Genomic DNA, 12,981 nt, shown 5'->3' on the forward strand with positions numbered 1-12,981 from the left:
TTTCTTGAATTGTCCTAATCAACTACATTATTGCTGCTGATAAAGTAATTCTGTGAACAAACCCCATTGGAGACCATTGGACTATCTCTAATCAGATTTTACTGGACTTTATCTTGCATTAAATGTTATTCCCTTTATCCTGTATCTGTACACTGTGGAATATCTCAATTGCAATCATGTATAGTCTTTCCGCTGACTGGATAGCACGCAACAAAAAGCATTTCATTGTACCTTGGTACACGTGACAATAAACTAAACTATCCATCCCATTAAATCAATGCCATTTTGTTGGAGATGAGAAGCTGCTGGCAATGTCTACCCAGGACTGATGAGAAGGTAACTTACCATCAGTGGCAATGTCTTCAACAGGTAAATTGTGCAGGTGGCTCATGTACCCAATGGCAGAGAAAATCACTAATCCTGCAAAGATACTTGTGACCGAGTTTATCACTGCCACAATGAATGTATCCCTGGGAGAAGAAAATAAAGTACAGACATGTAGAATATGCATAGCAGAAACACCCAAGCAAAAATAAATCTGATGTCACGTTTCAAGCTGTTACGCAGAACTGGTCATTAATGTCACAAATAGGCCTGCCAGGAGTCACTATTGGGCAACTTTATTTATTCTCACAAGCTGCTATCCTGGTCTCTGGCGCCGTAAGGGTGGCATACGAGTAGAGTTGCTGCCTTCCAGCGCCAGAGACCCGTGGTGCAGACTACGGGTGCTGTCTGTATGGAGTTTGCAAGTTTTTTCATGTTCTCCCTGTGACAGCGTGGAGGTCGGGCTGGTTGTGATCCAGGCCCTCCGGCTTCCTCCCACATCCTAAATATGTGCAGGTTTGTCGGTTAATTGGCCCCGAGTGTGTTGGATAGAAGCAGAGAAGATAAGACAAAGATCATTGGAGTAACTCAGCGGGTCAGGTAGCATCTCTGGAGAGAAGGAATAGGTGATGTTTCGGGTCGGAATCCTTCATCAGACTGAAAGGTAGCGAAAGCCAGAACAAAACAGGACTGGCAACAGATGACCTCAGGAGGGATGGAGTCCATAATAGAACTAGAAAAAGGGTGATCGCTGGTTTCCACGCTGCATCTCCAAAATTAAACATGGTCTTTCTTTTTGCGTCACTTTTCCTGTTGAGATCTGATGGTATCTCGCATGTATAAATGCTACCCTTTCTGCAATAATAAAACAGTGAGCAGGAATGTTACCTGAGGATGTTGTTATTGAATTTGTTGTAACTGGCCATGGATATCATGGAGCCAAATCCGATTCCAAGCGAGTTAAAAATCTGTGCGGCAGCATTCACCCAGACCTATGGTGACAAAACAGGAGGCATAAATATGACATGATGATGTGATGAGTGAGCAATTGTGAGTTACGTTGAACTTGATCATCAGTCACTAATCATTGACAAAATACTACAGTTGCTGAAAATCTGTAGGTCATTGAGCCGAAGCATTAACTTTGCTCCTCCCTCCACACATGCCTCCTGACACCAGATGGCAGTGATGGCCAAGTCAATGGGTATTTTTAAAGCTGAGATTGGCAGGCTCGTGATTAGTAAGGGCGGCAAAGATTACAGGGAGAAGGCAGGAGAATAAGGTTGAGAGGGGAAAATAGATCAGCCACGATCGAATGGTGGAGCAGACTCTATGGGCTGAATGGCCTAATTCTGCTCCGATGCTTTATGAACTTCTGAACGATTGAAAAGGAGAAGATAAGATCATTCAGCTCTGTGAGCTTGTACTGCTATTCATAGAGTCATACACTGTGGAAACAGGCCCTTCAGCCCAACTTGACCACGCTGACCAATATAAGTTCCACTTACATGTGTTTGCCCCATATCCCTCCATGCCCATCCTATCCATGTACCTGTCCAAACGCTTCTTAAACATTGTGATATATTACCTGCCTCAACTACCTCCTCTAACAGCTCGTTCCATACACCCACTGCCCTTTGTGTAAAAAAAGTTACCCCTCAGGTTCCTAATAAAACTTTCTTCCCCTCATGTTATACCTATGTCCTCTGATTCTCAATTCTCATACTCGGTATCTGTGCATTGACCCACTCATGACCATATACACCTATATAAATCTCCCCTCATCCTCCAGCGCTCCACCATGGACTAAAGTCCTCGCCTGCTCAACCTCTCCCTGCAGCGCAGGCCCTCGTGTCCTGACATTGTAGCTCATTCTTGATCACATATTCCTGTGCTGATCCCAGCTTCGGTGACTAGGTTCGATTCTAAACTCTGGTGTTGCCTGCGTGGAGTTTGCATGTCACCCCGTTATCATCTCCCATATCCAAAAGACACGCTAGCGGCTGATAGGTTATCAAGCTCCTATAACGTACTCATAAGCGTTGTGTGTGAAAGGGTGTGCGTGTTACAGGAAACCAAATATGGGAAAGGGATTGCTTTGTAGGCTAGCATAGTTTGATGGACTGAATGTCCTCATTTTACACCGTAAGGAAATATAAAAGTATAAAACATAAAATAATACGAAAGGCAGTTTTCTACTAAAATCCTGATGCTGACAGGCTGATGACGTGGAGGGGTGTTGGGGAAAAATGTTGCCTAATCAGATTTGGACAATGTGCATATTGTTGAACCAAATCCCAAACAGCTTAGACACAATTTTTCCATACTTCCCTCGACTCACAACCCAGGGAATTAACAGGAGAAACTCAGCGGGTGCAGCAGCATCTATGGAGCGTAGGAAATGGGCAACGTTTCAGGCCAAAACCCTTCTTCAGAACCCGTCTGAAGAAGGGTTTCAGCCCGAAACGTTGCCTATTTCCTTCGCTCCATAGATGTTGCTGCACCCGCTGAGTTTCTCCCAGCTTTTTTGTGTACCTTCGATTTTCCAGTAACTGCAGTTCTTTCTTTAACACCAGGGGATTAACATCCCACTTGTTTAAATGAATAGAATGCGGCCACCTGCTTTTCAGAAGATCGCGTGTAAAACAGTTTTGTTTTTTAACGACAGAGCCAGAGTGAAGCATCGGGACAGTGTCCCTGCCTCGCTCTGACCTCCCGCTTAAAACCCATTCATTGTTCTCATAGACACCTGGACATCCAGCAGCTTGCTCCAGTCGGGCGTGAGGAAGAAGAGAATCCCATCCTTGGCTCCTGGAAGCTGGACATTATTGATCAGCAGGATCATTAAGATGATGTACGGAAATATGGCTGTGAAATACACCACCTGGGAAGAGAGACGACAAGAGATTACTCCAGCATTTTGTGCCTACCTTCAATCTAAACCAGAATCTGCAGTTCTTTCCTACAAATGAGATTGGCCCCCATTTGGTACACTACAATGCAGAACAAAATCCTATTTTAATCAGTCAGAAACACTTGGAGCCTTTTTCCAATCCTCCTGACAAAAGCCCACAGGATATTCCAGTTGCCAAACATTTTAACTTCCCTTCCCATTCCCGTACTGATCTTTCTGTCCGGGGCCTCCTAGACTGTCAGAGTGGGGCCGCATGCAAATTGGAGGAACAGAACCTCAAATTTCATGTTCATAAGTTATAGGAGCAGAATTAGGCCATTCGACCCATCAAGTCTACTCCGCTATTCAATCATGGCTGATCTATCTTTCCCTCTCAATCCCATTCTCCTGCCTCCTCCCGCGGCCCCTGCCACCCGTACTAATCAAGAATCTATCAATCTCTGCCTTAAAAATATCCATTGACTTAGCCTCCACACCCGTCTGTGGCAATGAGTTCCACAGATCCACCACCCTCTGACTAAAGAAATCCCCTCAACTCCCCCCCTATATTATCATGCCCTCCCCCAGCATTTAAAATTTGGCCCCCCCCCCCCCCCCCCCCCCCCCCCCCCAGCCTCCCCCCCCCCCCCCCCCCCACCCCCCCCCCCCCCCCCCCCCCCCCCCCCCCCCCCCCCCCCCCCCCCCCCCCCCCCCCCCCCCCCCCCCCCCCCCCCGCCTCCCCCCCCCCCCCCCCCCCCCCCCCCCCCCCCCCCCCCCCCCCCCCTTCAGCCCCCCCCCCCCCCCCCCCCCCCCACCCCCCCCCCCACCCCTTTCCCCCCCCCCCCCCCACCCCTGATTTGACTCCCCCCCCCCCCCCCCCCCCCCCCCACCCCTTGAATCACCTTTCCAGATATTTGACAGAAATATACAGAAATAATCCCAAGATAAGATCAGAAGGCCAAACAGGTTCCACTGCATGTTGCCTGGCTGCTCGATCCCACTGCTCATCCCCAGCAACCTGTAACTGTTCAAAGAGTCAACTTGCAGAGTTTTGTTTCACTCCCATCACAATACTTCAATCGTAATTGATTTCTCACAGTGGATTAAATTCATTTTTTCTATGCAGTGCAGCACAAGAGTCTTTACACATAAGCATTCAGATACATCTTAGATAAATGTCTAATGGGAGTGAGGGGTAACTTTTTACACACAAAGGGTGGTGGGTGTATGGAACAAGTTGCCAGAGGAGGTTGTGGAGGCAGGGACTATCCCAACATTTAAGAAACAGTTAGACAGGTACATGGATAGGACAGGTTTGGAGGGATACGGACCAAATGCGGGCAGGTGGGTCTATTATAGCTGGGGTAAGTTGGGCCGAAGGGCCTGTTTCCACTCTGTATCACTCTATCTCAGATACAGTACAAGCGTATAGCAGTAGTACAGCGAGACAGTATACAGAGTCGCCAGTATACTGGCAACAGGTTTGTTTATAGGCAGTGGTGCAATGAACACCCAAGTTCCATCACAGAGACAGAATAGGATAGAGTGTCACTCTTCACACAGAGCCGTCTGGGATATATATCTATATATACGTTTCAGGTCTAAAAAAAAAAGGGTCTTGACCTGAAACGTCACCCATTCCTTCTCTCCAGAGATGCTGCCTGTCCCACTGAGTTACTCCAGCACGTGGTCTATCTCCAATGTAAACCCGCATCTGCAGTTCCTTCTTACACATATTGCAAGCCTGCATGCATGGAACAATCTGCCAGAGGAAGATTGGTACAAATATGAGAGTTAGAGGGCGGCACAGGAGTGCGGTGGTAGAGTTGATGCCTTATTCATGTTCGGCACAGGCATTGTGGGCCGAATGGCCTGCTCTTGTGCTGTACTCTTGTTGGCTCTAGTACAGAGGAGGCAAGAGGGACGGCACCATGGCGCAGCGGTAGAGTTGCCACCTTACAGCGCCAGAGACTTGGGTTCCATCCTGACAACATGCAGTGACCATTTTGTCAGGGAGTGCATTTCTAAGGTGGAAAATTATGTACAGAAACATTATTAACGATGGAGATTTGTTTTTAGGTTGATGAATAATGACAAATTGCAAAGGCTTTGGAATTCTTGAATATTCAAGAAAGCTCCTTTGAATTGCAAAGATTCAATAATAATCTCAAGTGTCTGCACCGCAGGTCATGTTTTTCCAACTGTTTACTATGTTCTCACGGGAATCACTGACTCACCCAGATGGGAACCTCTCTTCCATTAGGAGAAGTGGAAATTTCCGTGTTGTCAAACAACATCTGGATTTCTGCCCATAAGAACTAAAAGTTCATAACATTTAAGGAGTCACTGGACAACCACTAGGTGGCACAATAGTCGGCTTCTCACCTCACCTCTACCATGTGTGAAAACTGCAGAAGGGTCTCGACACGAAACTGTCTGAAGTCTCGACCCAAAACGTCACCCATCCCTTCTCTCCAGAGATGCTGCCTGTCCCGCTGAATTACTTCAATTTAAACCCCAGCATCTGCAGTTCTTTCCTACACAAGGAACTGCAGATGCTGGTTTACACCGTAGAGAGGCACAAAATGCTGGAGTGACTCAGCGGATCAGGCAGCATCTCTGGAGAAAAAGGATATGTAACATTTTGGGTCGGGTCCTCTACACCTTTACCCTTCCAGCAGCCGGGCAAGATTATTGGGCCCAGCACTTGCAAGCTACATTATCATGAGGGGTTATAGGAGTAAGGGATATGAATGGGGCTGTGAGACTATGGGAGGATTTGAAGGGGCAGCACTGTGGTGCAGTGGTAGAGTTGCTGGCTCACAGCGCCAGAGAACTGGGTTAGATCCCGGCTACAGATGCTTTCTTTATGGAGTTTGAAAGTTTGCACGTTCTCCCCATGGGTTATCTCCGGGTGTTCCTGTTTCCTCCGACATACCAAAGATGTGCAGGGTTGGCAGTCAATTGGCCTCTGTAAATTGTGCTGGCCAGAGCTAGTCTACGGGTGATTGCTAGTCGACCTGAAACGTCACCCGTTCCTTCACTCCAGAGATGCTGCCTGTTGCGTTGAGTTACGCCAGCATTTTCTGTCTATCTTAAATGAGTCGGGACATCCACACACTGAACTAATGGTATGTCATTGTGAAAAATACGTCACGAAGGCCCTGTTTCCATGCTGTATCTCTACACTAAACAAAATTTCCATTCGTATTCTTTTGACGCTACAGCTGACCTAACCTTTGGGTCTCGACCTGAAACATCACCCATTCCTTCTCTCCATTGATGCTGCCTGGAGGTCCCGCTGAGTTACTCCAGCACTTTGTATCCATCTTCAGTTTAAACCAGTATCTGCAGTTACTTCCTACGCCAACCATTTTACGACACATTTGCAACACTTTTGAGGATTAATAATGTAAATTGGTTGGGATGTGTATGAAGGAACTGCTGAAGTCTTAAGAGGATATCCACCTGAAATGTCACCTGTGCCTTCTCTCCAGAGACGCTGCCTATCCCGCTGAGTTACTCCAGCATTGTGTGTCTACCTTAAATTAGTCAGGACATCCACAAACTAAACTGTGAAAAATACACCCCAAACAGCAACTGTTCACTCCAGCCTATTTTTTATTTTGCTACTTGTACCTCTCTCTTATACTTACTCAAAAAACTGCTGACTGGCGGATTTGAGATGGGTGGCGTTCCTAGCAAATCCATCCGAGCAATTTTCCACCACGTTCCACGTGTTGTTGCAGCTTTGCCAGGGAAATGTGGCCCGGAAGGAGTTGAAGAGGTAGTACAGAGCCCACGTGATTATAACATTGTAATAAGTACAAAGCAAGAATGAAATGACAACCGTTGCCACGCCGACACCTGCACAGCATCAAAGGGAAAGTCATTAACAAAAGAAATGTGAGGTGGGAACAAACCACAGGCCACATCTGCACCTCGCACGGAGGCAACAGGAGGCCGGCAGTCCAACACGAAGACTTGCCCGCGGACCAAAAACACTAACAGTCAAACTTCACCTATTGATAAGATATTGCCTGGAAAGGAAGCAAAACAGAGTTTTTCATTGTATCTCGGTGCAAGTGGCACTAAGAGTTCTCCCCTCATAATGTGCAGGAAGGAACTGCTGATGTTGGTTTACACCGTAGATACAAAATACTGGTGTAACTCAACAGGTCAGGCTGCATCTCTGGATAGAAGGAATGAGTGGCATTTCAGGTCTCAACCCTTCTTCAGACCTTCTTCAGTCTGCAGAAAGGTCTCAACCCCAAACGTCACCCATTCATAGAAACATAGAAAATAGGTGCAGGAGGAGGCCATTCAGCCCTTAGAGCCTGCACCGGCATTCAATATGATCATGGCTGATCATCCAACTCAGTATCCTGTACCTGCTTTCTCTCCATACCCCAATCCCTTTAGCCACAAGGACCACATCTAACTCCTATGTTCAAGAAGGAACTGCAGAGGCTGGAAAAATCGAAGGTAGACAAAAGTGCTGGAGAAACTCAGCGGGTGCGGCAGCATCTATGGAGCAAAGGAAATAGGCAACGTTTCGGGACTATCGATCTCCGCCGACTTGGCCTCCACAGCCTTCTGTGGCAAAGAAGTGGGATAGTCTCTCTGCTGACTGGTTAGCACGCAACAAAAGCCTTTCACTGCACCACGGTACATGTGACAATAAACTAAACTAAATAGACTCATGCCAGGTAAGAGGAAGTGGCTGAATGTAAAACACAAAAGGAAAAGCGTAGGAGTCTAGTTCAAGGCATTGTAAATGCGTCCGGTGGGAGGGGGGGTCTGATGGTAGAGTGCATTCGACTTTACTTGCCGTGCATCTAAATATTGTTCCAGGAAATCTCTGTAGGTAACAATTACTCCAAATAAAAGCTCCCTCCCACTCAAATAAGATGGGTGTGGGGGATAAAATTATTTAGGCAATGCTTTAGAAACGTTTATTAGGTGTTCTTCTATAATGCTCCGTTAACTTTTCCCCCCAAAATAAGTATGACTAGAGATATTCTACAGATGTTGTTAAACCGGAAAGTGTGCAGGAAAAACTAACGAGGATGTTGCCAGCACGCAAATGCCTGAGTTTTCGGGGGGAGGTTGAGCAAGCTAGGACTTTATTCCTTGAAGTGCTGGAGGATAAGGGGTGATCTTATAGAAACATAGAAAATAGATGCAGGAGTAGGCCATTCGGCCCTTCGAGCCTGCACCACCTTTCAATATGATCACGGCTGATCATCCAACTCGGTATCCTGTACCTGTTTTCTCTCCATACCCCCTGATCCCTTTAGCCACAAGCGCCACATCTAACTCCCTCTTAAATATAGCCAATAGAGGCGTACAACAATCATGAGAGGAATAAAGTCGGGGAATCGAGAATCAGAGGACACGGGTTTAAGGTGAGTGGGGGGGGGGGGGGGGGGGGGGGGGGGAAGATTTAATAGGAACCCAAGGGGAAACTTTTTTTTTACACAAAGGGTGGTGGGTGAATGGAAAGAGCTGCCAGACAAGGTAGTTGTGGCAGGTACTATCACAATGTTTGAGGAACATTGAGACAGGCACATGGATAGGATAGGTTTTGAGGGATATGGGCCAAGCGCAGGCAGGTAGGACTAGTGTAGATGGGGCATGTTGGTCGGCATGGACATGTTGGGCCGAAGGGCCTGTTTCCACGCTGTAAGACTCTATCACTCTCTATACTCAGCATTTGCACTTTTTTTTATCTGCACCTTCCCTGTAGTTCCTGCACTATATTCTGCACCCTGTTTGCTTTCTCTTTCACACTGCCCTATGTACTGTGATACGCTTTGCCTGGAATGCATGCAAAACAAAGTATTTTACTGTAATTTGGTTCTCGTGGTTCAGTGAAACTTAGACCTACGGCAGGTCTCAGGAAGTGACTGACGGCCAAACACAAAAGGGAAACCAAACGAGTCTAGCTCACTGCATCGTGGCGGGTAAAAGCTTCCTGTGAGTCCGACTGTCGTGCGCTTTAGACTTTAAGAGATGCAGCGTGGAAACAGGCCCTTCGTCCCACGCTGACCAGCAATTGCCCCACACACTAACACTACCCTACACACTAGGGACTGTTTACAGACACTAATTAACTTAAAAACTGGGATAGACAACATGCTGGAGTAACACAGCGGGCCAGGCAACATCTCTGGAGAAAAAGGATGGGTGATGTTCCAGTTGGAACCCTTTTTCAGAATGAAAGTATAGTGTGTGGGGGGGGGGGGGGGGCACCTTTATATCTTTGGTATAAACCAGCATTTGAAGTTCCTTCCCACATATACCCTACAAACCTGTACGTCTTTGGAATGTGGGAGAAAACAGAGAAAACCAACGCAGGTCACGGGGAGAACGTACAAACTCCGTACAGACAGCACCCGTGGTCAGGATGGAACCCGGGCCTGTGGCTATGTAAGGCAGCAACTCTACTCCTGCGTCACTGTGCCAACCTTTTTCCGATTGGGTAGATTTAGATGCCTGCCCTTATTAGGTCTAATGTGGTCCTGTATATACTTGGGAGTTTGTCCGCTCATTGGGAACTGAATTTAACTAGCACCTGAAACACAAAGGTCTATAAGGTTGAAGTTACAGTCTGGGGTCTAGCTGATTCTTGAATCCAACCTCCTTTCTGAAGAAGGGTCTCGACCTGAAATGTCACCCATTCCTTCTCTCCAGAGATGCTGCTTGTCCCGCTGAGTTACTCCGGCATTCTGTGTCTATCTCCTTTCCTAAAATGTGTGCTGAAGGTGCCCTGATAAAATGTGGCAGCTGTAACGGTGCATTAAAGGCGAGAAGAGAACGAATCAATCAGCAAGCTGCAATGCAAGCGGCAAAGATAAAATCTAGCAGCACAAATGAAAACAAGGAAGTCAAGGCACAAATATGTGGACTCGGGAAAGCACAAGATATTCCAGAGAAAAATGAACAAATAAAATAACAAACACCAATGTTTGGAACCCAAACATCTAAATAATAAACATCTTGATTCGTACGGATGTCAGGGGTTATGGGGAGAAGGCAGAAGAATGGGGCTAGGAGGGAGAGATAGATCAGCCATGATTGAATGGTGGAGTAGACTTGATGGGCCGAATGGCCTAATTCTGCTCCTATCACTTATGAACCAAGAAAAATTAGCTAAACCATCGAGGTATCACACGACGCAGCCCGTGTCATGACCTTCGTGATACTGCTCAATATTCCAAAAAAAACATTAAAGTGTAAACACTCTAGGGTTTGAAAAAAACAAAAACCATCTGATAATTAATAAACCATTCACTGGAAAGGCCAAGATGACCCCTGGCCAGGTTGGCTTTGTGACAGTATTTCTCCCCCAAATCGTGAATTACTAAGCCCGGACTTTGATGGTAACAGATTCCCACCAGATCCCCTGGCGCCAGCAGAATATATTTATAAATGAATCGATAAATTTATCCTTACAATCTGCTAAATGGCGTCATGGCAAAGAATCAAAGAAAAGCACTAATCTCAATATCATATGTACCTGTCGGGAACTCATCCAAAAACATGAAGTGGGAAGTTGGAATGGCTTTGTTTTGAGCTGTCAATTCATGATTAAAATGGGCAAACAAGAATTCACATCCAAAGATTGGATTTGAATGTCATTGTAATACGTGGAGATCAGGTAACAAGGTAATAAATAGTTGTTCGTGTTTTTTTTTTCCTCTGCCAAGTAAAAGCAAATATTTCACATTACTTTATCTTGAAATTTCTCATGGAGTCAACATCCGTGGAACTGGCAAGATTAATAGCGAGTACAATTGTGAGTTGACTGCATTACATTGGGTCATTATATTAGGGTGGTGCAGTGTGGCACCGCTGGTAGAGCTACTGCCTCGCTACGCCCGACACCCATGTTTGATCCTGACCCCAGGTGCTGTCTGTGTGGAGTTTCCATGTTCTCCCTGTGACCACGTGAGTCTATTCCGGGTGCTCCGGTTTCCTCCCACATCCGGATTATAGAAGGAGTGAAAGGAATTCCAAAGTACAATTATTGGCTAATTGCATCTGAAAACAATGGAGATGCAAGGGAGATGTGGAGCTTTATGGAAGGTCCAGTCTGAGTGAATGTTTATCATGGTCGAACTAAGCAAGGCGCAATATTAATTCCAGGTGGCAAGTATTAGACCCCAAGAACAGCTGTGATAAAACAATGTTACAATGAGGACAGAACGCAGATGAAGAAAGAATGCAGGTACATCATAGCATATGATGAGTGTTTGACGGCACTGGGCCTTTACTCGCTGGAGTTTAAAAGGATGAGGGGCCACCTCATTGAAACTTCCAAATAGTGAAAGGCCTGGATAGAGTGGATGTGGTGACAATGTTTCCACTGGTGAGAGAATCTTAGACCAGAGGCCATAGCCTTAGAATAAAAGCACATACTGTACCTTTCAAAAGGAGATGAAGTCAGAAAGTGGTGAATCTGTGGAATTAATTGCCACACGAGGCCGTGGAGGCCAAATCAGTGGATATTTTTATGATGGAGATTGACAAATTCTTGATTAGTTACAGGTGTCAGGGGTTATGGGGAGAAAGCAGAAGAAGAATTGTTAAGGGCTTGGACACGCTAGAGGCAGGAAACATGTTCTAGATGTTGGAGGAGTCCAGAACCAGGGGCCACAGTGTAAGAATAAGGAGTAAGCCATTTAGAACAGAGACGAGGAAACACTTTTTCTCACAGGGAGTGGCAAGTCTGTAGAATTCTCTGCCTCAGAGGGCGGTTGGAGGCCGGTTCTCTGGATGCTTTCAAGAGAGAGCTAGATAGGGCTCTTAAAAATAGCGGAGTCAGAGGATATGGGGAGAAGGCAGAAACGGGGTACTGATTAGGGATGATCAGCCATGATCACATTGAATGGCGGTGCTGGCTCAAAGGATCGAATGGCCTACTCCTGCACCTATTGGCGATTGTCTAATGGGGTTGAGATGGAAAGATAGATCAGCCATGATTGAATGGCTGAGCAGACTTGATGGGCCTGAATTTATAATGGGGAAACAAGGAAATGGTAGAACAGTTAAACGAGTACTTTGGTTCTGTCTTCACTAAGGAAGACACAAACAATCTCCCGGAAATACTAGGGACCGAGGATCTACTGGGAGGGAAGAACTGAAGAGAATCCACATTAGTCAGAAAATGGTGTTAGGTAAATTTCTGGGACTGAAGGCAGATAAATCCCCAGGGCCTGATGGTCTGCATCCCAGAGTACTTAAGGAGGTGGCTCTAGAAATCGTGGATGAATTGGTGATCATTTTCCAATGTTCTCTCGACTCTGGATCAGTTCCTGTGGACTGGAGGGTAGCCAATGTAACTCCACTTTTTGAAGAAAGGAGAGAGAGAAAACGGGGAATTATAGATCAATTAGCCTTACATCAGTGGTGGGGAAGATGCTGCAGTCGATTATTAAAGATGTTATAGCAGCACCTTTGGAAAGCAGTGAAGGGATCGGTCAAAGTCAGCATAGATTTATGAAGGGGAAATCATGCTTGACTAACCTTGTGGAATTATTTGAGTATGTAACAAGTAGAATGGATAAGGGAGAGCCAGTGGGTGTGGTGTATCTGGACTTTAAAAAAAGCCTTGACAAGGTCCCACACACGAGATTAGTGTGCAAAATTAGAGCACATGGTATTGGGCGTACGGTATTGACATGGACAGAGAACTGGTTGGCAGACAGGAAGCAAAGAGTAGGAATGAACGGGTCCTTTTCAGAATGGCAGGCAGTGAC

The 12,981-nt window shown here is 46.2% G+C and overlaps 1 protein-coding gene across 1 annotated transcript in view; it reads right to left on the minus strand.

Annotated features, from left to right (window-relative positions):
• Positions 1-12,981, minus strand: part of LOC129709165 (sodium- and chloride-dependent GABA transporter 1-like) — a 56,186-nt gene that overhangs the window by 10,928 nt on the left and 32,277 nt on the right. Inside the window, 5 exon segments of the mRNA XM_055655322.1 lie at positions 346-470; positions 1,213-1,316; positions 3,074-3,254; positions 4,137-4,241; positions 6,874-7,084. Coding sequence (XP_055511297.1) covers positions 346-470; positions 1,213-1,316; positions 3,074-3,254; positions 4,137-4,241; positions 6,874-7,084 — 726 coding nt within the window.

This window comes from Leucoraja erinacea, chromosome 25 (genome assembly GCF_028641065.1).
Source record: "Leucoraja erinacea ecotype New England chromosome 25, Leri_hhj_1, whole genome shotgun sequence".
In the NCBI taxonomy this organism is placed as follows: domain Eukaryota; kingdom Metazoa; phylum Chordata; class Chondrichthyes; order Rajiformes; family Rajidae; genus Leucoraja; species Leucoraja erinaceus.